This window comes from Phasianus colchicus, chromosome 1 (genome assembly GCF_987193195.1).
Source record: "Phasianus colchicus chromosome 1, bPhaCol1.hap1.1, whole genome shotgun sequence".
NCBI classification, from domain to species: Eukaryota; Metazoa; Chordata; class Aves; order Galliformes; family Phasianidae; genus Phasianus; species Phasianus colchicus.
In genome coordinates this window covers 48,267,934-48,293,773 of record NC_143436.1, presented here as the reverse complement: position 1 = coordinate 48,293,773, position 25,840 = coordinate 48,267,934, and the positions used below count along the sequence as shown (strand labels likewise).

At 42.3% G+C, this 25,840-nt stretch overlaps 1 protein-coding gene across 2 annotated transcripts; it reads left to right on the top strand.

Annotated features, from left to right (window-relative positions):
- Positions 1 to 25,800, top strand: SLC5A8 (solute carrier family 5 member 8). 2 transcript variants are annotated; one of them, XM_031600391.2, is made up of 15 exons: positions 1 to 500; positions 2,803 to 2,868; positions 5,258 to 5,309; positions 6,379 to 6,446; positions 7,752 to 7,906; positions 9,253 to 9,393; positions 13,454 to 13,583; positions 14,662 to 14,750; positions 15,360 to 15,472; positions 16,776 to 16,843; positions 17,124 to 17,210; positions 18,077 to 18,276; positions 19,090 to 19,193; positions 21,018 to 21,103; positions 22,531 to 25,800. In XM_031600391.2, the coding sequence occupies exons 1-15, from the start codon at positions 168 to 170 to the stop codon at positions 22,660 to 22,662; spliced, it is 1,824 nt and encodes a 607-aa protein (XP_031456251.2). In that variant the 5' UTR covers positions 1 to 167; the 3' UTR covers positions 22,663 to 25,800. The 2 variants fall into 2 exon arrangements, with proteins under 2 accessions (XP_031456251.2, XP_089996492.1); XM_090140366.1 differs by lacking the exons at positions 2,803 to 2,868; positions 5,258 to 5,309; positions 6,379 to 6,446 and having other exon boundaries at positions 76 to 500.
- The last annotated feature ends 40 nt before the right edge of the window (positions 25,801 to 25,840 follow it).

Sequence of the window (25,840 nt, the reverse complement as noted above, 5' to 3'; positions counted from 1 at the left end):
TCTATAAGGCCGGCCCGTCGGCCCGGTACCGCGCTCACCGCCGCGTACAAGGGCGAGAGCTGCGCCTCGCAGCGCCCCGCGCTGCAGCCTTGGTTGGCTGGGTCCCGTCGCCTTCCTCCTGCAGCTGCACATCTGAGTTTGGGTCAGGCTGCAATTGCTCCGTTGGCATGGGGGGCTTCAGCGTTTGGGACTATGTGGTCTTCGCCGCCATGCTGCTGGTGTCAGCTGTCATCGGCATCTACTATGCCTTTGCGGGAGGGGGACAGAAGACCTCCAAGGACTTTCTCATGGGGGGGCGAAGCATGAGTGCCGTGCCCGTGGCTCTCTCACTCACCGCCAGCTTCATGTCAGCTGTCACTGTGCTGGGCACCCCCGCTGAGATCTACCGCTATGGTGCCATCTTCTGCATCTTCGCCATCACCTACGCCCTGGTAGTGCTGTGCAGTGCTGAGATCTTCCTGCCTGTCTTCTACAGGCTGGGCATCACCAGCACTTATGAGGTAAGGTTAAGCAGAAGGAGCCTTTCCGCAGCCTTTCAGGGAGCTGGGCGGCTTCTCTTGGCTGCTTACTATTTGTCTTCCCTCACTCTGTTTCCCCAAGTTTCCTTGCACTCGGTGCTGCTCTACACACAGCTCGTGTTCCCACACTGCTGAGGACAGGCAGGCTGTGACCTGCTCCATCCCCAGCTCTGCCCACACTGCAGAGCGGAGACACCCCTGCTGCTGGGACTTGTGCACCATGCCAGATCTCTCCTCACTTCAGGTGCTCAGTTGAGCAAGTGGTTTAATCCTTTTGCAGCTTTGATGATATTGTGTGATTAACAATGTGTAATTAACCAAGACCATCCAACATCTAAAGCGCAAGCGCATGTAACATGGTAAGGAGAGCTCTCAAATCATTCTCACTTCAGGCTGGTTTCTAAGCTCAGACACACCACAGAAGTTCCTTTCTGGCAGAGTATATGTTTGTGCTGTTCCTAGAGGTTTTGGGAAGACAGCCTCTCCAGCAATGAGTGTCTTTTCTGTTGCTTGTATAGAGTGGTCAGCAGGTACTCTGTGTCTGCACAGGTTTTCTTGCTTTCAGCAACCTACTATAGGGAACTTTCGTAAGCAAGGGGGTTGGACTAGATGATCACCAGAGATCCCTTCTAACCCCCACCTACAATTCTGTGATTCTATGAAAATATGGCTCTTCATCAGCCCTGCATGTGTGTTAAAGCTAAACCTAGGAGTGCAGAGAAATCTGGAGTGGTGGGATGTATCACTGGTTTGGAGTGATGAAGCCTGGTCAGGGCCTTCTTCTGTCCCAGAAGGTCCTTGCAACGTGTTGGTCTTGCCTGGAAGATAGTTCATAGCTACAGACTTGGAGGCAAGTTGCTCTTGTTATAGGATATTGGAAAAGGGGCATCAGTGCAGGTGAAAGTCCTCGGATAGCTACTTTGGTCTTTTGCGTTTTATTACACTGAGCAGGAGCACTGCAGCACTGGACATTGAAAACAGCAAGGTTTCAGTTGGTGGAGTTAGATAAGAATTCCCAACAGAAACAGTGCATTTTAAACTACTAATCTTTGGACTATCAGTTATGGTGATATTTAAAATGTCTCCTCTTGTTAAAGGCTGTTGATTAAGACCAGAAACTTGCTGATAATCTCAGGGTTTAGTCAGGGTAACACACCTATAAAAGATATACGTTCTATCTGTGGCCAGAGTTCAGAGATCAGACTTCTTGTGCCTGTCCAGGGGTTCAGCACTGCTGCCTGGAGTGAACGTGCTCACTGACCATATTTTCAGTGCTGGCCGCACGGGTGAGCACTGTGGGATTTCTCAGTGTTTGCCTGTGTCAGATGGGTGGATTGACAGGTGAAGGGGATCCCTTTTGTGCAACCATGTGCCTCAGAGGGTTGGCAGGACAGACGGTGGGAAGAAATCTGCCCTACAGCAGATTTACAGAAGTTGCACCATAGGCAGAAAGGTGAGGTTCCTCTTTTGAGAAAGGCTGCATTTCTACTTGCTGGTAGAAGATGGGTAGTTTCCAAACTAAGGCTCAGGCATTGCTGTAATGTTTTTCTCTCTGATTTCATGACATAAACAAGTTCTGTTGTACTGGGGAACATCTCTGTGAACAATGCTGAGTTCATAATAGATGCAGAGCTTTGCCAGGTGCACAGCTCCCTGCCCCATGAATGCCCAGAGGCAGCAGCGTAGCACCAGCTTAGAGAATCATAGAATCGTTTGAGTTGGAAAGGCCCCTTAAAGATCATCTAGTCCAACTTCCCTGCAATGAACACAGACACTACATCTAGATCAGGGTGCTCAGATTCTCCTCAGCCTGACCTTGAGTCTCTCCAGGAATGGGGCATCCGCCACCTCTCTGGGCAACCTCTGCCACCCTCTGACTGTAAACACAACTTCCTTATCACCGTTCTAAACTCCCCTCCTTTAGTTTGAAACCATTTCCCCTTGTCTTATATAACAGGCCCTGCTAAAGGGTTTGTCCTCTTCTTTCATATAGCTCCTCTTTAGATATTGAAAGGCTGCTATTCAGGTCTCCCCAGCTTCTTTTTACTGACTCAGCCATGTACTGGTTGGCCAATGTCAGCTTCACCTGCTCATGTGTCATTACAGTGGTGAGGTTTGTGAAAAAATATCAAATAAAGTTGAAAGAGATATCCATCAAGTTTTGGCTATTAACAAAATGCTAAAAAAACACTGTGCCCTTTTCTATTGCTCATCTCTTCACTTTAGTCCTATCAATAAAGCCAAGTTTTGATGTAAACTTTTGTTTTTTTCTTCTCTTCTGCAGTATTTAGAGCTTCGATTTAATAAATACCTGCGTCTCTGTGGAACATTCCTCTTCATTATACAAACGGCAAGTAAACCTCAAAGTGATTCATGGGTTCTCATAACCACCAGGGCTGCTCAGCTGGACACAGCTGGCTGTTTGCCATGAGCAGCTGATGGGGTGACCACAGGGGAAGGGCCCCTGGAAACAAGAAAAAGAAATCTCTGCACCAAAGCAATCAGGTGAAGAGCAAATGCTGGGCCACCCTCCCCTTTGGCATCACTGGGCATTGCTGAGCACCTGGGGCAGTCGTTTGGCATCAGCGCCATGTCGTGGGACCCTTCGTGGCACAGGGAAACAGTGCACAGAGCAGTCATTGGCCTGCCCTCAGAGAAGCCCAAAGAAAGTTCAAAGTGTAAACATGCCCCAGTTATCTGCAGTGGCAGATCTCATCCCGTGGGCCACTGATTCTGTGAGTCTGGCTAATTCCCAAAGGTTTGTGGAAGGTGACAGGGAAAACAAGCTGTCAGGAGCCTGTCAATGGCAGTACAAGGGTTTGTATCACTGATGGGAGTCTGCAAACAAAAGTTATGGATCACTCACTGCCTTAGGGAAAGTCAAACTAAAGCAGTTCCTGTATTACTCTGGATATCCAGCCCATTTGGTGAGTCAGGGTGGGACTGCAGCTTTCCAAGATACAGTGATTATGTGCCAGATGCTGTGAAACACCAGCAGTAAACGTGTTCGCAGTTTTGAAATGGACGTTTTGGGGAGTTTAAAGCAAGAATGAATGTAGGATTTGAAGGCTTTCCAAGTTATGCTTCTGTGTATGCTTGCCTCTTGTCCTTTTTGGTACTGTTAAGACCCACTGGGAGTTACAGAACAACCACAGCTGTACCACTGCAGTGCTAATTCCTTAAGTGAACAGTGCTTCTAAGCTGGATGTTTTGGATACACATAGGAAAAGCAGAGTGCTAGCATGCATGAATCATGGGCAAACATGAAGGCATCACAGTTGCATAAGTTGGAACAAAACAAATGTAATCTTGCAAAGATCAGAAAAATAATTTTATATAATGTAAGTATACATACAGGAAATTAACTGACAACCTGTGGGTGATTTCTGTGCTGAGCACTAACAACTTAAATGTCCTGAATCATGAAAACAGTGAGGAAAGGAACTCTCCGAGATCTTCTGTGACTTGGAATTGGAACTTGATTCAAAGAAAAATAAAAAGGATATCTGGTAATACAACATGAAGAAACACTGAAGAGATGGAAAGATTGTTTTATCTTTGCTGTTTGAATTGACACCAAAATGTGATCAAAATTGTATCAAAAGAAAATTTCTGGTAGTTCAAAGCTTCTGGCACTTGTTTGCTGCACACAAGAAAGTTGCTGTCTCCCACTGACTTCCTGAGTGAAGAGGATCCTACAGCCCATGCAGATGGCAGATGGTCACTGGATGGACAGGTGCCAAATGCTTTGGGCTTGACGATTGTTGGCAGTTGTTGGCCATGAAGTGGTATGGCTGGTGCTGAGGGGAGATTTGCTATGGACAGGCCAGGGCTGGCAGCTTTCAGGGTGTACAAGCCATGTGTGAGAACCTAGAGAGGGCTCAGAGTGCAGAAGGAAACAAGCACGCGCACATGAACAAGTAAGAACAACTATTTCCCTGCTGGTCCCACCACCAGACATGGAAAGCTGACGTAAGTCAGCTCAGGACCTAGCTGAGATTTAGATCCCTTGAATCAAGACCTGACCTTCACAGAAGTTCATCTGCGCATTGCAGGCTTTGCCCTGGTGCATGCCACAGCTGAGCTTGCCCTAGTAGGTACTTAAAAATATATGTGAATCAAATATAGAGAATATCAGCGTATGAATCCCACTGTACTGTTAGAAGTGGATATAGTATCTCACTGATTTGTCTGATTATTTCTGTATTGGGTGAAAATACATATCTGCTGATGATCATGCATGGTTTCATCTTATAGAACTGTAAACCCTTATAATCCTATCCATAATGCCTAACTAATGCTGTGTTTCTTGTTGTGATGTGCATTATAGATGCATACTGAGAGGTATATTGATCCCAAGACTGAGAAAGTAAATTGTAATAGATTCCTTGGCAAACCATGTGTAAACCTCACCAATTTCCTTTTGCTCTTGCTTCTTTCATTTGACTGCACTTATAAAGCAATAAAACAAGTTAATTATAAGAGAGAGGAGAAACTAAAGAAGGATGGGGTGTTTAAGAATCATTGTGTTGTTTGTTTTAAGCAGACTAGGCTGTGAGACTGTAGTACTGGTTAGTCTCAGACATCTGTCTTCCAGCAATTGGAATTATTCCTTAACAGTCATGCATTTAGGAAATTTAGACTGAAAAAGTGCTTGAAGAGAAACCATCTCAGAACACTATCACTTGTTCCAGGAATTTTGGTTTCTTTTGTTCTTATATCTTTTTCTCCCCATCTAGACTTTATACACTGGCATTGTCATTTATGCTCCAGCTTTAGCACTAAATCAAGGTAAGATGACCATCCTGAACTGTTCTGTATTTTTTTTATGCACATAGTACTGGTGTGCTTTTCTTTCTGTAATGCACACCAATGTATGTATTTCAAATATTGACTGTGAGGTCTTTCAGGACTTCAGTTGGTCCTGATGGGAACTTTGATAGACCTCCCAGATCTAATCCTGCTCCCTTATCTCTGGCTGTAAGGAATTACAGAAAAGGCTAAGCAAAGAAAATCTGCTCTCACTTATTCTAGCTCTCTCACGATATCCTCACATCAAGGCTAATTTCAGAAAAGCCAAGGAAAAATAAGTCAATTTTGGAGGCAGTGGGCAGCATAAACACACAGAGTCCATCTGGTTAAATGCGCTTCTTGAAGCACTCTGTAACTTGCTCTAACAAGCTACAGCCTGGCTGGGAGTGGTGCATTCCATGAACTGTGCTGCAGAGCTTCCCATTTGCCTGGGCTTCTGTTGGGGAGCCCCATGGTGTCACACTGGGCAGCGTGTCAACCTGCCAAGCTTGGGCACTGGCAGCTTTAGAGACTGGCATAGGTATGCTGTCACATTTCCCGAAAAGAACACAGAATAAAAGAGGCTTTTAGACCAACGTATGTCTTCCAAACCATTGCTTAAACCAGCTTGTGTCTGTGAAGCATGCCCATGGCTGCTTTCCTGCATAAATCCCTGGCATAGGGCTCCAGGGCCTATCTAAATTCTTTTGAAGAAGGACTCTGATTTTAGAACCTTTCTGAGCTGAGCCCTGCAAGAATATTGGTTTTGTTGGTTGTCATTAAAGACCAAAAGCATCTCAGGTTCCCAAATCTATGTAATTATTTAGAAGTTTCCAATTATTTAGCAGTTTCCAATATCTGTAACAACTATGCATTTTTAGAGCTGGTCAAGGTGAATTCCATAATTCAGATACACACATCTTTTCATTGCAGTTTTTTATTACTTTCTACTTCTGCATTTTACTTATTTTCATTTTTCTCCAGCAGCCAGACAGAGGTGAAAAACAGTCCTCCAGAGTTATATCCCCCATGCCTTGCTTACACTTGCTGCCCTTTCCCTCTTTTTCAGTCACGGGCTTTGACTTATGGGGTGCCGTGGTGGCAACTGGCGTCGTCTGCACTTTCTACTGCACGTTGGTATGTGGGCCATTCAGCTGAGGGAAATCTCGTTTCCTCTCACCATTTACATCAAGTGTGGAATTTATTGAAAAGTCAGCTAATAAATGGGTTGCCCTGTTTCACAACACAGCTGCAGCCCAGAGCTGTATTCATCCAGGGACTTTGGATATAAGGAAAAAGTCTTTTACAATGAGGGCGATGAAGCAATGGAACAGGTAGCCCAGAGAGGTGGTGGCCCTGTCCTTGGAGACATTGAAGGCCAGGCTCGTGGGGCGCTGAGTACCCTGGTCTATCTGTGGATGTCCCTGTTCATTGCAGGGGTGTTGGATTAGATGACCTTCAAAGGTTCCTACCAACTCTATGGGTTTTATGATTCTATGACTTGGACACAAAGGCAGCCACAATGTGACTTGTGTTCCTAAAAGAACAGCAAAAAGATAGATCTTCCTTCCTGAAAATTGCCCTATGAAATTTCTGCTAGCCTAGCAGACTAATTTGTCAAGCACCTGTTCACCACAACTATAATAGTCCAGTCTCATAGTGACGGGGGACACTGAAAATAGCAAGTGTCACATGAAAAGATTGTTCTTTAGGTCAGTGCTAATTGACCAAGTGCCTGGATATGTGTAAATGGATTCAGCAGGACATAAAATTATTTGTATATTTTTGATTAAATAATATTTATTTTAATTTGCACAAATTGCATGCCTTCTGGAGTTAGTGATACTGTAAACATGTAAGATGAGCATGGTCTGCCTGTTTACCTTTTGATACAGCTAACTAGTGATAGGACAAAAGGTAGTGGCTTTAAGTTGTACCAGTGGAGGTTCAGGTTGGATACTAGGAAATATTTTCTTTCAGAAAGAGTGATGAGGCACTAGAACAGGCTGTCCAGGGAGGCTGTGGAGTCACCGTCCCTGGAGGTATTAAGTGTGGATGTAGCACTGAGGACATGGTTAGTGGGCATGGTGGGGATGGGATGATGGTTGTAATACATGATCTTAGTGGTCTTTTTCAACCTTCGTGATTCTTTGATTGTATGATTCTATGAAATTTCTGAGTTGGGGGGATGTGATGAATGATGAATGAGATTGGACATGTCTATGGTCACAGTACATTGTAGTGCTCCTCACAGAAGGCCCTGAACAGGTTGCAGGATACAATTCCTAAACATCCCAATGCAGAATTATTTCTATTCAGGAATAAGATAGAATTAGTCAGTTATGCATAATCCATATAGTAAGGTTTGTCCTAGCTGGATGTGAACATACGCCAAGAGCACGGCTGCCCCGCTGTACCTGATACATGCTGTTCCTCACACAGGGTGGTCTGAAAGCAGTGGTGTGGACAGATGTTTTCCAGGTTGGAATCATGGTCGCTGGATTCTCGTCTGTGATTATACGAGCTGTGATAGTCCAGGAGGGAATTGGACGCATTGTAAATGATTCCTACTATGGAGGAAGATTAAACTTCTGGGAGTGAGTTTTTCGTTGAAGATGATGTGCCTTTTTCCTGATAAGTGTGAAATTAAATTGCTACTGAAGGTGGGGAGTCGGGGACCAAAATTTTACAGATATTTACACAAGCTTACCTGTTCTGGAGGATTAACTCTGTGCAACATTCTGCCAAGAGAAAAATCCTTCACATTCTCAAAGTCATGTTATAAGGATGCATCTTGGATTCCATTGAAAGTGAATGGTGAAGAGTAGAGGACAATCGTATTTATAATTACAGTTTGCAAAGGAATGATTTGGTATTTCAGCTACTGAACCAAAGTAGCTGAAAAAATTACAGCTGTTACCTAATCTGAAAAAGGGAAATGTTCTTCTTTCCCTCAAATGAAAATTAGAAGTAATCTTAATGGCATTTTGCCCTTCATTATTGTAACTAATCATACACCAAGATTATAGTTTTGCAAGGTTAGTAATATTCATTTCTGATAATGCTGAATCAAAAGATTCCTTAAGTTAAAAAAAAAAATAAAAATGTTTTTTTGATGAATAGGTGATTCTGCTGAGAAACTTCAGCTGCTGCTATTAATAATAGAAGTTTACTGTGACAGGTATTGCCTGTTGCCCTTTTGTCTATTGATTCACAATATTTATCAGGTAATTCTATTAAATTCTTCAGTAAATAATAATCCATTGGAAGAAACATATTTTCTTCTCATGAGCAGTGATTTTTCAATCTATTTGGTTTATATGCAGATGTTACACAGCATTGCTTCTTCTCTCATCATAGAATTCAGATGGAAAAAGAAAAGGAATAAAGGCATATAATAGCTGAATTAATATAATTTTGTTCGGCAAGATAAGTGTAATCTATTGCTCTATTTAAAATATCATTTTAAAATATATTCCATTTAAAATCTGCTCTTCACTTAGAGCTAAATCAGCAACCTTTTTTATAGAGGCTCTGTCCACAAGGGCTGGGTATGCAAACACACCTTTGTATTGGTGTTAGACTGAGGTCCCTCCAGATAAGCAGGCATATTAGACTTTCTACTGGAACTTCATTTCATCACAACAGCAACAGGCATCACAGTGCTTTACTTATGACTGTAATTTATAGGCAAATAAGTTAGTTTGAATTCACCTTTGAGCAGATCAGTGTTTCAGTGAGTCAGTGGTTTCAGTGATTTCAAATCTGCTTTCTGTGATTTCATGTAAAGTTGGAATATCTGAATATTCAAAATCTGGATAAATTCATTGAATTTATATGAGAATAAGTAAGAGGAAATTCTTTTCCTAGCCATTAAGGTCATCTGATAATGAAAAGAGTTTCATATTCTGAGAGTTTTCTTTGTTTTTCCCTCTTGTTGTAGCTTTAATCCCAATCCATTGCAAAGGCACACCTTCTGGACGATTATTATAGGTGGGACCTTCACATGGACTGGCATTTATGGTGTCAACCAGTCCCAAGTACAGAGATACATTGCATGCAAAACCAGGTTCCATGCAAAAATGTAAGTCTGCCTTCAGTAACTCTTGATGTCTGAATTTAGCAGTGACTGTACTTTATAATGCAGATTAATTTTGTTGTTGTTGTTGTCTGTATAAAACCTATTTGTAAAAGGTAACAACTTCTGCTGTCTGCTTTGTGGACCAAATAGGAGACAAATTGGCATAGTAAATGCTGATATTTTAATTACATATAGATGACTGTGACATTCAACTTTCTGATGGACTGTTTCACTCTGCCAGTATTCTTGCATACAAATAACTACATTAAGTTTATATGCAACCTAAAGACCAAGCAATACAGCACTTAATTGTGCTGTAGCTTTATCAAGACAATATTCTGAATTGCTAAACCTAAACCAGAGTGGGGGTATTTTATCTAAGTAAAGACTAAAAATATTTTCAGTACCTGTGAGTGTAAACGTGAGAAAAGACAAAAATGTTTTATTCAGTGATAAAATTGCTGAAGAATCATATATTTTGGTTTCATGATCATCAAGACTTTTTCTATAGGAATTCATAATGGAGACTGGCAGCAAGTTCTGTTTTCCTTGAGTTTAAATATTTCTGATCAGCCTTTACTCTAGAACAGAGTATATTTACTAACTCTGTTATCTTATTGTTATCTTTAGTGTCATTCCCATAGTTCACAACTCAATATTTAAGAACTATTACCAAGCAAATAAAGTCTATTTATAGGAAAGATATATAAACGCATATCATTAACTACAGTCACTAAATTTCATAACACAGTGATATGCAGTAGAGGAGGAGTTTACGAGGATTTTCACTTCATAAAGTCAGCAAGACACTCACAAAAATCATATTAAAGTTTGGATCTGAAGTATTTCAGTTTTGGCAATAATGGAAGTGCACCTTTCAGCCATTTATGCTGCAAACAGGAATGAGCTGATGCCCATCATTAGCCACATCTCCAGCATACAGTGCCACATTCCAACACACTATCTGGCTTCCCTGCAGTCTCTGGTGCGTAGCTGGGTCCCAGCTTCTTGGTGCTGCAGAAGCAAGAGGCTTCCCACACCCATCCCACACCTGCAGTGCCAGCTGGCATGATTGCCAGTGTGAGAACAGCTGCATACATTGTGCCTGAGTTCATTCCCAAGCACCTGCTCCACTTAGGGCTATTCTATTGCCCCATCTGTACCCCCTGTGATGGGAGACACCTCCATGGTGTCCCAGAAGCATGATGTGACCAAGGAAAATGTAGTACCGTGGCAGCTGCTGGGTAGATTTTCTGGGCTCTTGCAAGTGTCTTTGATTTGGATTAGAGGTAGCTGGTTCTGGAGGTTTTTGGATGGAATTCAAGAGTTATGAATAAACATTCAGGTGTATTTGGTTGGACCTGATGACCTCGAAAGTCTTTTCCAACCTAAATGATTCTATGATTCATACCATAGTAGTGACGGCAGAACCTTAATTGATGGATCTGTATCCTGCTGGGATGGGCAGTTGAATTCCATGACACCTTGCTTGTGCCTCCTGGCATTTCCCTTGCATGGAGAAAACTTTTTGTGCAATGGCTACAGTTTGTTACAATTGTAAACATTATCATTCTGTGATGACTATCTAGTTCATTCACATATGTAATTAAACACATTTGGCAAGTCATATTGGCAGTTACATCTCTTGCCACCATTTAACTAGTATAGAGAAGTGTCAATTGTCATTGGGTCACAATAATAAGGCTTTTCTCCTCCATGGCATTTTATATAAGGCTTTATTTAATAACAAAACAGAACTGAGAAAATAATTCCTTCACAGTTCCCAACTTGTGGGTCATAGGAAGGCCTTAAAGAATGGCACAAGAGTAGGAATTTTCTCAGGCTATGGGAAAGGAGTTCACCCCACTCAAGAAACACACTAGTAGGTATGAACACGTGCTGTCATCCTCAAGCAGTAACTAGGGAAATCAAACATAGTGCTTGAAGATGAACAATACTAGGCCCTCAAGAAGATCTGCACCTTCTGAAAAATATGGGCTCCTAGCACATTCTCCTCTACTTTCTTTTCAAGGTCATTGGCTGGCATGTTTCCTAGAGCCAGGCTGAAACAACCAACTAAAAATAAGCCTTGCATAGTCACAGTGCCTACTTCACCCAAACTCCACCTTATGTTACTCATCCAGAATTAATGGGAACATGTACTCCAATAGTGCTGCAATTATTACACCCCAATGCTTAAGTCACAGGGTGTACCATGAGCTAGGGATGTAAATAAGATAGAAAAAGAAGTTTTCACTGCATTCAAACACTGACACAGTTTAAAACTGGGAATTACTGAATGCAAACAATTTCTTTTGCCTCTGTGTCTTTCTCTCAACTTTCTAATCTCAGCTACAGGCTTTGCGCTAATACTGCTATTGCATCTATTTGAAAAGATTTGGATTGATTTAAGTCATTGGTTACTTTTTGTGCTACGTCAGCTTCTGAGTGCCTTATTTCAAGGTAGATTATGCCAATGTAGGAACAACTTCAGCTAAATTTATGCAAAACGCTTAACTACTGTGTAAGCATCTATAAGATGGGGATTACTTCATTTTCACTAGATTAGCCTAGAAATAAATTTAAAGAGTTGCTGTATTTATATTAATGCTAATTTCAAATATGAAACATAAATGCAGAGTTTTCTGTCCTGTGTTATCCAACCAGCCTTTATTTACCTAAGTCTTTTTTAACAGTTTACACCGTGCTTGCCAATCATTTTTCTGTGATATAAAATGGCAATCTCATCTAGTTAACCTATTAAAAAAAAACGATATAAAAACACGCATTTCAGTGCCTAACAAGACCTATAAAGATAAGTTTACTTCATTCATCCTTATAATCCTCTGGAGCAGTCCAAAGGCTGATGCTCTTTGGCTTCTTGGGTCTTGAAGGCACTAAAAGGCCTTCTGATACAGTGCAGGCATGGAAATGTTTGCACAGATACCAGAGATCCTCCAGGGATCCACGCAGAAGAGGTCTTAGCTGGCACAGGTGCAATGTATGTGATCTGTCAGCAGTTAAATCCCCATATGTACATGGTACACAGCCAGAAAACAACTGCTGGAAAAGAATGCTGTTTTTCAAGGCCATGCTCCCTCTGGGTGTGTTCACTTGAAACGACCACCATAGGTGAGCCATAGTGTGAAGAACTTTGTGATTCAGGAGTCATCAAGAGCTGAGATCGGATAGTTAGATAGAAAGAAAAAGCCCTCCCTGGGGCAGGAAACGTGTGGAGAAGGATTTATTTTTCATGATGGGTAGAGGCTGCCTGTTGTGTGTGGCAAAAGAAGCATTAATATGTGATGTCCACCATTTTCTTCTCTGTGTCAGTCATCCCCTCAAAACGTGGGGACAAGATAGGGTTCCTTGACTGCTCCAGGATCCAGGCAGCAGAAAGGGAAGCTCTGGGGTTGGTGGTGAACCCCTGATCCATGGAAGTGACAGCTGGAAGTGGCTCCAAAGCAGGCCACAGTGGGAGGGAGCACCCGCCTCATTGCTGCCTTCCATGGAAACCTTGCCAGGAAGAGATGGTGAATTTATTGATTTATGAGCATAATTCCAGCGTTGTGTAAGTGTGGTAGTGCAGCTCCAGAGGCAAAGGAGTGCTGTTGCTGATTAAAGGTACACCACACTTTGATCTGTGACACCTTGCCTTGCAAATATGTCTAGGGTTTGTCTCTGCCAAGGGGTGTGGTGAGGGGATAAGAATGTTTTCTTGATAGCTGGCTGTAATGTAAATCTTGTGCACGTGATGAAATGTGTAGATTGCCATAGTTCTCCCATCATCTCTGGAGTAGGCCTTATCAGAGGGCATGCACTCAGACCATGCTATGAAGAACAAAGTGTAATTTGTGTTTTTAGAAATGTGAGCCCATGTCAAAATTGCTTAGAGCTACACCATGATTCCCTTTCATCTTGGCAGCCACTGAACAGGGTGTCTCCTCAGTGCTGGGATGGTGCTTGTTTGCTCTGTTTGAGAGGGGCTGACGGTCCACTGCATTAATTGCAGTATGGTGGGACATCTAGCTCTAACATGGCATTTCTGTGCATGCTGGTGCAGGTCCCTCTACATCAACCTGGTGGGCCTCTGGGCAATCTTGGTCTGCGCAACACTCTGCGGGCTGTCTCTGTACTCCATTTACAAGGACTGTGACCCATGGACGGCAAAGCAGGTGTCAGCACTTGACCAGGTACAGCCCCACATCTCAATGGGGAGAAAGGGGAAGCTTTCACCTTGAGGATGGTGATGAAGGAGCGAGCATTAAGCATGTGCAACTGGAGATGGTGATGAAAAAGCAGCTACTGAGCACGTGCAACTGTGTAGAGGGGGGTTCAAGAACTAGGGGATGGGTGTAAGGACATGTTCAAATCCATACAGAGTGAGTTTGTAACTCAGGGATTAAGCTCAGACTGTAGCAGGAGGGAAAACTCTGGAGAAAGCAGGAGATTTGCTTTCAGGATCGATCAGTGCCAACATCCCCTTGGGTCTCACAGAGCTGCAGTTTGTTTGTGCCTCAGATAATTGTGTGCTATGGACAAATCCCCATGGACAATAGCTAGGAGTCCAGAAGAGCAGAGATAATGGAGTACTGGAAGCAGGACTGCTTGGTCTTAAACAGTAGAATAAGATGAGATATGAAAAGCCAAGGTGGATACCTGAAGGCTGTTAGGTGCCTCCTGTGAGTCAAATAATTTTGGTGGAACCTGAAAGTAAGATACTAAAAAGACCAACTTGTTGGTGAAAAAAATGGTTCACAGGCAGAAAATCTTACAGTCTGTATCTTTTCCCAGCTCTCAGATCTTGCAAAGGTAAACAAACAGCACACAGCTTCCAATATGGAAATAGTTCTCAGGTACCCTAAGGCTATTGGGTCGAATCTGTAAAGCTTTTTATGGTGTCAGCAGAGACCTGAGCATCTACTGTGGTACTCAAGCCTGACAGAGTGATGTACAGTGCAAACTACCTGCTGCTCAGTGCTAGCTGCCTCTACAGTCATCTCCTGGGAAGAAAGCCTGACAGCAGCTCTGTGTTCACCTCTGCTGGGCTGTCTAAACAGACTTGCCAGTATTTCATGTGGATGTTTTAAACATCATTTTATTTTCTATAGAAAACCAAGAAATACTGCATTGTGGAACATTCCAAATTGGAAGAGCTGAGCAGCATGCCACTAAGAAGGTTCTAACAACAACAACAAAAAAAGCAGCAAAGAAAGAAAATGAAAAATAATGGCAATATAATAAGTTTTTACACTCTCCATTTTTCTTTAGTTGATGCCCTACCTGGTGCTGGATATTCTCAGGGATTTTCCAGGAGTGCCAGGGCTTTTTGTGGCTAGTGCCTACAGTGGGACATTAAGGTAAGTTAATAATGTGGAATTTAGTGTCATTTTTTTTCATTTTGTTAAACCAAAAGTTGCATTTATACTGAAATGTGATTTAACTGCATTTCATTTCCTTAATCTTTAGGATAAGTGCTAGGAACTGATGTTGCAATTACAAATCTTTAGTTTTCAGCTCCTGTGCTCTGATGTCTTAAGAGTTTCCTACTGACAGTGGGAAGAAACAGCTAGTAATCTATGGCACTAACAAACCCTGCCACTCTGTGCTTTACAGCCTCTCTGCTAGAGGAATTTTTAAATATTATAAGCAGGTGGTTGCACAACATGGCTATAGTAATGCTTACGGCACAGCCACATGTAATGTATACTTCATTTCACTGACTTCTCCAACCCCACCTTTTCATTAAGAATTGCCTTGTCTTCACTAAGAGAAGTTATTAGAAATGATTTTTCTAAACTATTAACTGTATCACCAACAGCAATGTCATTTCAACCAACACAGCAGCTGCATTTCTTTTCTGACACCATTCTAGACAGTAACAGCTTCTCTCTGCCATTAATTCACCTGTTATCTATGATTTCAGTGTCTAAGATTAAAAAAGAAAGTATATATCTTGTGTTTTGCAGTACAGTGTCCTCCAGCATCAATGCTTTGGCTGCTGTAACTGTTGAAGATCTCATCAGACCATATTTCAGATCCCTTTCTGAAAAGAAGCTGTCATGGATTTCCATGGGGATGAGTATGGAAATTTCTCTTCCACTTTTGCTTTATGAAGTGAGGGCTTGATTTAGATTTTAAGTCAGGGGTAAGTGTGTTCAGACTGATATTTGGGGGAGCCAAGATCAGCTGTGCAAATTCTGTGCGGGATGAGAGACAAGCTATTTCTAGTGAGCTTAAGAGAAAGTATCTGATCTTTAAGAAGTAAAGATAGACTGCCTTTATATTCAGTATTGCCTGTAGTTGTACAGAGCCAAATGTCTTGAATTAAAATAGGTGATATTTTAATTTCTCTGTCAAAAATTAGAAGCATAAGAAACGATTTTGTAATAAACCTTGTGAACAGAGCAGTATGTGAACTACAGCACTCCAGAGAGTGACCAACTTCACATCTTCCCTGACCTGTGGGCCCACGGCCTGTTGAGCTCCTATATTCAATTACCCTCCTCGAAGAAAAGAGTCAGAACTGGGCTGAGCAGATGGTTTACATCTCTGACGTTCACTTTCCATCTCTGCTGGTTGTACGACTTGATACCAGCTGCAGGTGCAGCCCAAGGCAGCGTGCTTAATAGGCATGAAAAACCACAGACCCAGCACAGTGTAGCCCATAACACTGAGCACAGTGGACTAGTGGCAGGTGACAAATATGAAATGTTTTCACCTGACAGCAGCTTATTGAATGTTATTTCAAGCAGTGTTTATACTGAAATTGTTGATGCTGTGTTATTGTCCTGAGTTGCCTCAGCTATCACATCCCCACATGGTGGGATTAACCTATTGCTTGTCACTCAGACAGTGAAACTTAACAGAAGTGAAGGTGGAGAGCACAAATGAGCCAGTGTTGTGGGTTCTGGCAAGAGACACTACATCCTGGTAGTCCAGGATGTCCTCTGTCACTCTGCCAGCTCCCAGGATCTGACATCATTTACTTTAAAGCTCCAAAGGCTTTAGACTGAGATGCAAGATTACTTATTCCAAATAGTGACTACAACACAGGAGATTACCTGAGAAATACGAACAATATACTTAGTATTGCTACTGTGTTTAACCTATACATGTGCAATCTAGGATCAGGTACTTAACTAATCATACACAGGAAGAGGATTTTGTCACTTTCACATGGTCTCCTCTTAATGTAAACAGTAACCAGGCCCTGTGGCCTAGTTGGGCTCTCTTAGGAAAGAAAACCCAAATGAACAACAAAATCAAATCCAAACGGATGGCAGTGGTTTTGTTGTGATGTCAGGGCTTCCTGGGTGAGACGGGACCATTTCCATCAGTGGACATTTCAGCTGATGCACTCACAATCTTCCTTTCCCACACAGGCCTATTTTATGGTGGAGTCTGCATTGCTATGGCTGCACTGGCGTCTCTCCTGGGTGCCTTGCTCCAGGTGAGTGTCAGGCTGCATTTTCATGTGTTTCAAATAATCTAGAACAAATTGTGTAAGGAAATAATTGCTGGCAACTATTATGAGATTAGCTTTTATTCTTTGTTAGGTACTGACCTCAAACAGCCTCAACCTCTGCTCTAAGCACCCATGTCACTATATGAATTAACACCAGCTGAGAAAACACTAATTAAAATCTCTTAATTTTCTTCTCATCTTTTTGTCCTGTTTGTGTATTTCACTTTTCTAACGCAGTGCTTGATAGACTCTTCTCCTTCCACAGGCAGCGCTCAGCATTTTTGGCATGGTTGGTGGCCCCCTTTTAGGACTGTTTGCCTTGGGAATTCTCTGCTCCTTTGCAAATGGAATTGTAAGTAGAAATTTAAAGCCCTGTTGGACCAAAATCCATCAATAATTTTGGGTGCATCCATCTCCCTCCATTCTCAATAAATTTGCATTCGGCAGCAAGGATATTTCTTTGATACTTTCCATGTTGATCTTTACCCTTTTCTTTCCCCATGAGGGCAGCTGGGAGAATGGCCTTTTGGGTAGGATGGATAAACCAATGCAGCAGATGGCCTTAAGGGCAGGCAGTCTTGAAAACACATCCAGAAGTCCAAGATGATAAACAGATGTGTTTAAAAGGCAGACTGTATTGGGGTGCTCTACTAGAGTGGTTTGGATATTACAAAATCAGCCCTTGGAAATGAAAAAATTACTCCATCAAAAATGTATTGATGGAGGAGAATGGATGGAGGAAGATGGATGGAGGAAGATTGTTATTTAGTAAGATTTGCTAATCACTATCCTCTACAGTTTAACAGTTGAAAATCTAAAATATGTGCTGAAAAAAAATCACTGTCAGCAAGCAAACCCACCCTGAAGTAGAAGAGACTTTTTCCAAAAAAAAAAAAAGAAAGAAATTGTATTAATTCAAGGATGGTCTCAGATAAAATAGCTTTTTTGCTATAAACCAAGAAGCCCAAAGCTATTCTTTCACTATAAATTCATAGTGGCAAAATAAAAAGAGGTAAGTTCAGGAGCCATAAGCGAACAATGAGTTCTCCAAAAAGGAAATGAAGTAAACTCCCAGTTCTCCCCAGCTGTACATTTTATTTTTCCTATCATCCCTGCAGTTTGCTAACTTAAGTGTTTCCTACTCATCTAATTTTTGTTGTTGTTTTCAAAATCCTTTTGCTTTCCTTGCAAGCCTGAGTATCCTATTTTCTTTTGCAGGGCGCATTTGTGGGTCTTATAACTGGCTTTGTTATTTCACTTTGGGTTGGAATTGGTTCTCAGATTTATCCTCCCCTCCCAGAGAGGACTATGCCTCTCCCCCTCTCAACTGCAGGCTGTAATATGTCCATCTCAAGCAATTTGACTACACCGACAGAAAACCCATTAACAACAATCTTCAGCACACAGGCTGCAGAAAGGTATGGAAGTTTCTCATGTGCAGTCACTACAGCATGTGTTTGGTTTGAAGCAACATGAACATCTGCCTAGCATTTGTGTTGCCTCAAAAGAGAGCATTGGTGTAATGGAAAAAATATAAGGGGTTTTCTCCCCTCTGCAATCGCCATACGTGTCTTTGGGCACCCACCATTAAACCTAGCAGTTATAAATAATAATACAGAAAACAGCTGGAACAGGAGCTGAACACATTTCTAGATATTCCCAACTGTTGTTATATTTAAAAGTACCATACAGTCAGTGACAGACACTCCAATCCACACATGGATGCCCAGTATCCACTACATGTCTCACGCAAGACCTTCAGCATGGCTGTAGGAAAGCAACAGAGCACATTCTGAAGGAGATCAAAGCAAACTGTAACCCAAGGTGTGAGAACTGCCCTGTTATTTCTGGCTGTTTTTAGCTACATGTGGCTGATGTCATATAATATATTTTTTCTTTAAATAACCCAGTCCCTTCTAAATATGTTATCCCTTTATCTGGATAGCTGGAGTGCTCAGCTTGCAGTAGATTCCTAACTGCAACAAGACTGTCCTGTTTTACCTGCTTATTTCCATGCACTTACCAGTCTCCTCCTCTACGAAGGCATATTTTCTGATATTTTTATGACAGATTTGCAATGCACATTTTATCATATCAAAATAATTCAAGAATACCAGCTCACTTGGTTCAGAAAGTAGCTCTGTATTTATATTCTATATGGATATAGACAACATTTTCAGGTTCCCTGGAAGAGGACAGCAGAGGTTAACTCTTTTCCTGCTCTTTTTCAGGCCTGTCCTGGCAGAGCACTGGTATTCCTTGTCTTATCTCTACTTCAGCACCCTTGGGACACTTACCACGATAGTTGTGGGAATGATTATCAGCCTCCTAACAGGTACTGGTTACACAGCTGAGGCTGAACATAAATCTTAGATTTTTTCAAACCATGATGATCAAAAAGAGAATTGTCATTTCCAAAGTAAGAGCCAGGGACCCTATCACAAAGGCTAAGGATTAGGAAAATGTTCTTCAGCAGAGGGTGGTCGGGACCTGGAACGGTTTTCCTAGGGTGGTGGTCACAGCCCCAAGCTGTCAGAGTTCAAGAAGCATTTGGACAATGCTCTGAGATGCAAGGTTTGAATTTTGGGTGGTCCTGTGTGGAAATGGAAGTTAGACTTGATGGTTCTTACAGATCCTTTCCAATGTGGGATATTCTGTTGTATGAAGGTTCCTATCCTAACTCTCATTTCCCCACTCAGCCCTTCTACATCCTGCGCTTGACCTCTAATTACAGCAAAGATCACTTCAAATCTCTAAGGAGAATGAAGTTTCAGCAGTTTTTTAACCTAAGGGGCAAAAATCCCATCTACCTTTCCTGTTTTGTGAGATCTCAGCAGATGCTGAGGTTGAAGGATTGTTGCCGAACATGGAAAGAACTCAAGGCAAGGAGATGCACCCGTTCTTCTTCTAGAGGACAAAAGCAGTTTTACTTTGAGTGAGTTCAGAGCACTCAAAGGCTTTTGTCTGCACCTGTGCAGTGCATGCATTTCACCACATTTCCCCGGCATGTACCGAAAAGCTGCTGGTCCCATGCATGGCTTTCTTTCTCAGTTGCTCAGTACTACTTCTGAAAGGTGCAAAAGCAACAAGTGAGAGCAGGGACATCAGTTCCAGCCTGTGATCTCTCTGCTCTTCCATCTAGATGAGATGCATACTGCACTTGTCAGCTGCACTGTGCATGGCAGAAATGCACCAAAGGAGCTGCTCTCATGGCTTTCAGCAGTATACCTGGCCAGAATCTTGCTACAGCACTCATCAGACTTTGACACTGTTAGATTTCAAACCTATTATCCTGACCTACAACTACTTCAGAGCTCAGTTCTCTTTGTTTTTTATCAGGACCACCAAACTCCCAACCTAGCAGATTGACTGGTCCACCACTTTCTTTGTGTCCTGCAACTTATGAGCACAAGATACGTCTACTGTTTTCTTTTCTTAAACTTCTGGAGGATTTGCTCCCCTTTCTTCCTTCCTCTTCTTCTAAATCCTGTCTTCCCTTGGTGACATGCTGCTCTCTACAGAAGGCAAGGCTGAGCTCTGACAGTGATGCTTATAGTCAAACTTCACTTTTTAATATCTTGGGATCTGGTCATCTGTAGCCACTCCAGTGAAAGCCTTTCCATAGGGCCATAAAACAGTGCAAAATCTGAGGAGCTCAATAAGTCCAGATGAGAAATCTTCAGTCCAAGAAATAGAAACTTCAGAGAACCATCTAAACATCACCCATCTGAGCCTTGGGAGACAAAGCTAATTCCCAGCACCTTCATCTCCTTTCTTTCCCACATGCATTCCTACACAAGAGTAAGTAGTTAATTTTACATACCCTAACAGTGCTCAAACATCCCATTAACACCCCATCCCCTTCAGATGATTGTCTCAGCATTTTACACATTTTTCAAACAGAAACGTGGGGAGAATTTAGAAAACTATGAAAAAGGGCTGAGAAATTTCAGGTAGATCCCAAGGATAATTTTATATTCCGAGAGATGCAGGGGGACACATGGTTGTAAAGGAATGATTCCTAAGGAATGTAACATCTAGCCTGTGACTGCTTGATGGCTTTTGCTGCATGACTGTCCTGGCTTGGTGCCTGCAGCTGGGCTGTGACATACCATGTACATGTGGAAACCTGGCTGATTGAAGCATGCCTATTTTGCAGGAGGATTGAAACAGAACACAGACAGTAAATTCCTGCTGACCAAAGAAGATTTCCTCTCCAACTTCTCCTGGTCTAAATCTGAGACAGTAAGTATAGTTATGCATCCTCTGATATAAAGCAATCTCTCCTCTTGGGAACAAAGGCAATCTTTTCCCACCAGGATGAATTGCATTTGATGCTTTAAGGCAGCAGCAGAGCACAAGACGGCTGAGGCAAAAGCAGCTGGCATAGGCAGTGAAGCTGCGTTTGGCCACAGCCTGACTTCATAACAACAGAGCAGCAGCTGAGACAAGGGACAGTTGTTCCCAGGTTTCTGACAAAATACTCCCTCACTATACCCTTGGAAGCTAAACCAAGGCACGTGTTGGGTTCAGCAAAGCTTTCTTTGTAAACATGATTTCTAAATTCTGGGATTTTTAGAAATATTTTATATTTTTTGCAACATCAGCTACTTTTTGAGAGAAGGCATTTCATTTCTAGACAGTGTGTCTATTTCCTATCATCCTCCCTAAGATACAAGAGAAATTATTGGGTAGAATGGAAATAATGTCCCTTAGAAAGGAGAATGTTGGAGAAATTTGTTTTTTAAAATAAACAGAGCCAACCTCTGGGTTGGGGCCATCATTGCAGTCGTATTCATCATGTCTTTGAGATGGTCCAACGTGCAAAATATTTCTCCCCGATGACAATAACTCCTCTTAGCATGACCTCCTGTATTTTAGCTCCCGCTTATGAACAACAGAGGAGGAGAGGGTTTTTTACAGAAATGCATGCTCTTCACCTATGTGAAAGCTGGATACTGGCTATCCAGGTGTTGTCATTCAGTTCTTAATGCACCAACATCTACTTTCACCATCTGGGAATTTAATCTCTAAAGCCTTTTGAAAAGAAAATCTCACCAAACAGATGGAAGCTAACATCCACAGCCATACTGATTTCTGCCTGGAGTCAGAAACGAGTGTCAGCCTGGTTATACTGCTGGGTAGGAAGTAGTTGGCATCACAGCTCGTGCAGAAAGTTAATTGCTCAGAATAACTGGGGGGCAGCTGAGCAACTTCCTGCACATGAAGAGCTTAACATCTCATTACATTTAGTGAAGATGAAGCATCAATGTAATGGTGCATGTTAATTTGCTTTTCCTCTCAAAGATGGGGCAAGGACTGAAGGTTGGGAGTCAGTAGATCGGTGGGCTGGTGGTGACAGATCTCTAGATGTGAAAACAGCAATTAAAACTTTGCACAACCAGAAATGCTCTGAACACTTTGCAGGACAAGAACATTTTATGTGACGAGAACATTTTGCACAACTTGCACCTTACGCAATCAGAAACTTTCCATGCCCCTAGAAAAATACCAGCTACTTCAATGAGTAACGATATTCTGTCAGCAGCAGGCATATTTTCCTGTAAGGCTTTCTGTAAGTCAGGCCTGGCTCTGCTTGCCTGCAGGCCAAAGAGAGGAAGACTCTTTCTTCCACTTCACAACATGGCTTCTATCTCTTCTTTTTTTTTTAGGCAGAGAAAGTGGTTGTGTTGAACTGGAAAACATCTACAATGGTAGCCGAAGGAACTGACAACCCTGCTTTCAGCCACATCGAAATGGATGAAGCAAGTGATAAGAACAAAGCTAATGGCCTTCATATATGACGTGGAGCCATGTCAGCCCTTGAGGACAGTTTTGATCATGTAAAGCACTGTTGACACTCTGTGCTGGGTTAGTTACCAGCCCTGCTAGGGTCACCGGCAGGAGTCTGCTGAGCTTCATGGTGCTGTCACCCGTGCACAACTTTGACATTAGTCAAGAAAGGAATCAGGTCTTTCCTGCTTTTGTTGTCTCTCTCACACTCTGGATCTTGGTGACAGGGCTTAAGGCAATGTATCAGTGTGGAATATTTGCCTAATATTCTTGGGCCTCCTGGAAAATACCTGCTTTTACTTCCAGTTCACCCTTGGAGTAAATGTTTTATTTGGTAAGAGTGCTGTCCCCTGGATATTGACTGTTCTCTGTGGGCTTTTTTTTTTCTTTTTTTTTCTTCTTTTCTTTTTTCTTTTTTCTTTTTCCTTTTAAGGCATTGAAAGAGTGAAGAGATCAGTACTGTGGGATCTTACCAGATTGCAGGAAACACTGGATCTTCTTTTTAGGGGAGGAGATGTACTTAGAGCCCACTGATTGCTTTGTAGAACTGATCTTGAGAGCATATTTATTTTGCTGGTTCTGTCATATGTTTGCTTTCATTAACTCATTCTTTGGTGAGCACTCCTCTCATGTGCTCACTATTGGACGTTACAAAACTGTCTTTGGAGACAAGTAAAAACAAGCATCAGTAATACCCTTCCCTTTACTCCCTACCTCACTCTTCAGCCCCATTTTGCTCCAACAGAACTGGCCCTTGTGATGAAGTGAACAATCTGGGCTCTTCTTTCTGTGCCATGTAGCAGAACACATGCTGGCCCATGACTGCTCTTGCACTGAGCTGGATGCATATATTAACAAAGGTATTAATGTAGGAAGAAGACCCTCTTTGCTGTACTGGAATAGAGAGAAAGCTGCACCTGCAGTTGGCTGTTATCTCTGGAGCTGTGAGCTGAAACTTACTGTAACCATTTGTGTTCTTGCGGTCCCTGTTGTCACTCCAAGGTTTCACTTGCAAGGTTGGGCCAGATCAGGCTAGAGCATGTTTTGTGTTTTGCTTAGAGGGTTGTTCTGTCCTTGGGAGGGGAAGGGATTGCAAAGGCTGGATGAAGTCTTCATGGCTGCAGGGCATGGGATGGCTCATCCTCTGGCTGCGCTGCTGAGAGGAGATGAACAGCATATCTGTCCTTACATTACTTCTGGCTTGAAAGGATAAAAACCCCATAGCTCCCTTATCCTAATTGCTTGGAGAACAGGCTGTTTGACCCACTGTGTTGGTTTGGTATTATATATTTTTTGTGACATCAATTGATGGGGGTTTAAAACTCTGCCACAGCATCAAGTTGGTAAATAAAAATCATTGCAGGAAAGCCAAGCATGAAGCTTATAAAGCAGTCACGCTTGAGACACAAATCAAACACTGACTGTGTGTCTTAGACTCTTTCAAGAAGTTACACTGAGCTGTGCTGGGTGCTGAGCTGCTGTTATATGGGATTTGATTGTACTAGTTTACCTATGCTGATTTGGTCTCTCAAGCACTTAACCCAAGCTGTTCTGTGCCCCCTGACAGCAGGCATTTGATGATTTACTGCATAAGATGGATTGGTAAACTTCAGGAGGCAAAAATGGGAGCAGACCTCTCCTAGCAGAGTATAGACCAGATATATCCTACATGGGTTGCCACTAGGAGCACATCTCCATTGGCCAACCAATGATGAAGGCAGACTTCCCCCTGAGTTGTAGGCTGGCAAGATCCAGAGCAGACTCCCCTTGTCTCCCACTCATGTGCTGAGGTACTTTTGGCCCATGGATATGAACAACCATAAGTACTGGTATCTCCACTCAGCTGCAGAGAGCCAAAACGTTAAGAAGACTGATGGCATTCTGTGTGCCTCTGCTCAGTGGTATGTAGTAAGCCAAGGGCAGAGCAAAGCCTGCAGCAAGGCCTATGTGCCTTCTGGTAGGACTGCAGCACTCCCAGGCCACATGCTGATCTCCTGTCTGACCATGATCCTTAGAAGGGTGACTGATCAGCACAGCCCTTTGTTGCACCATGCTGGGTTGAGATCCTTGTTTTGAATTGATGCTGCCTTGGATGACCTGAGACTTCTATCTGTTTTGTTCATGGAGTGAAGACTAATCTCTCCAGCAGTCACAGTTAAGAAATAACGTAGGGTCATGGTGTTTATTCTCAGTACTTTGAATTCACATGGGAAAACACGTAAGCCTTCACTTGAAGTCACTCTTTGAGTGCTGATCAGTCATTTTACTCTAATTTTGGTATGAAGTGAAAGCTTGGGCCAGATGGTATCTGTTGGCCCATAGTCACATTGAGATGAGTTTTTACTGGGGAAAATACCTTGTTGTAGGACGTTTAGAGGTAGCATTCTTTCTGCAGATGACCCTGGCAACTGTCCTTTTTCTCATTATCTAACCTTCCATGATTGCTGCAGAACAGAACTAAAAAGTGACTCTTCTGCTTTACTTTTTTTTTTTTTTTTTCTTTTTCTATATGCCTGTTGTTTTAATTGGCATCATTAATTAAAACAATTAATTTTGAATAATGTTTTCTCTGAGACTATATACTGTCCTTGTCTAGCTGGACATGGAGCCAGGGCTTTGCCTGTGTAAAAACAAGATAATTCTCAGTGTCTCATCAGAGTCCTGCACCATGATTCTTCAGTTAAAAGCTCACCCAACAAAGAAATGAAGGATAGCCAGTGCCAGTTAATTCCATGGGAATGGGAGCACTCCATGCTGCCCAAGTTACATGCAGCATCTGGGAGGACTGAGAGGAGAAACAAGTGGAAACATTAAAAAATGAACTGAGAAGGCAACAGGAGCAATATTTGATGACGTAGATTCACAGACAGAAGGTGGTAGTGGATCCTGGCCCCTTTTGGTCTGCGTTTACACTTACTTCCACTCAGCTGGTCTGTTTGCTTTCTGAACAAATAAGACAAATAGAAAATAACGCGTGGATTTCAAACAGCAGATATTTCATATGCGTCATTTATTTTAAAGTTTATTGCGTCACATTAGACAAGCATTAAACATGGCTTTATGTTGATGATTTTTTACGTAAGTGTGAAAACTTGACATTCTTCTCTGTAAGATTTTTTTCTATTTACAAATAAACAATCTCTATGTATACTTTATATATATATTATATATATGGTAAATAACATAACT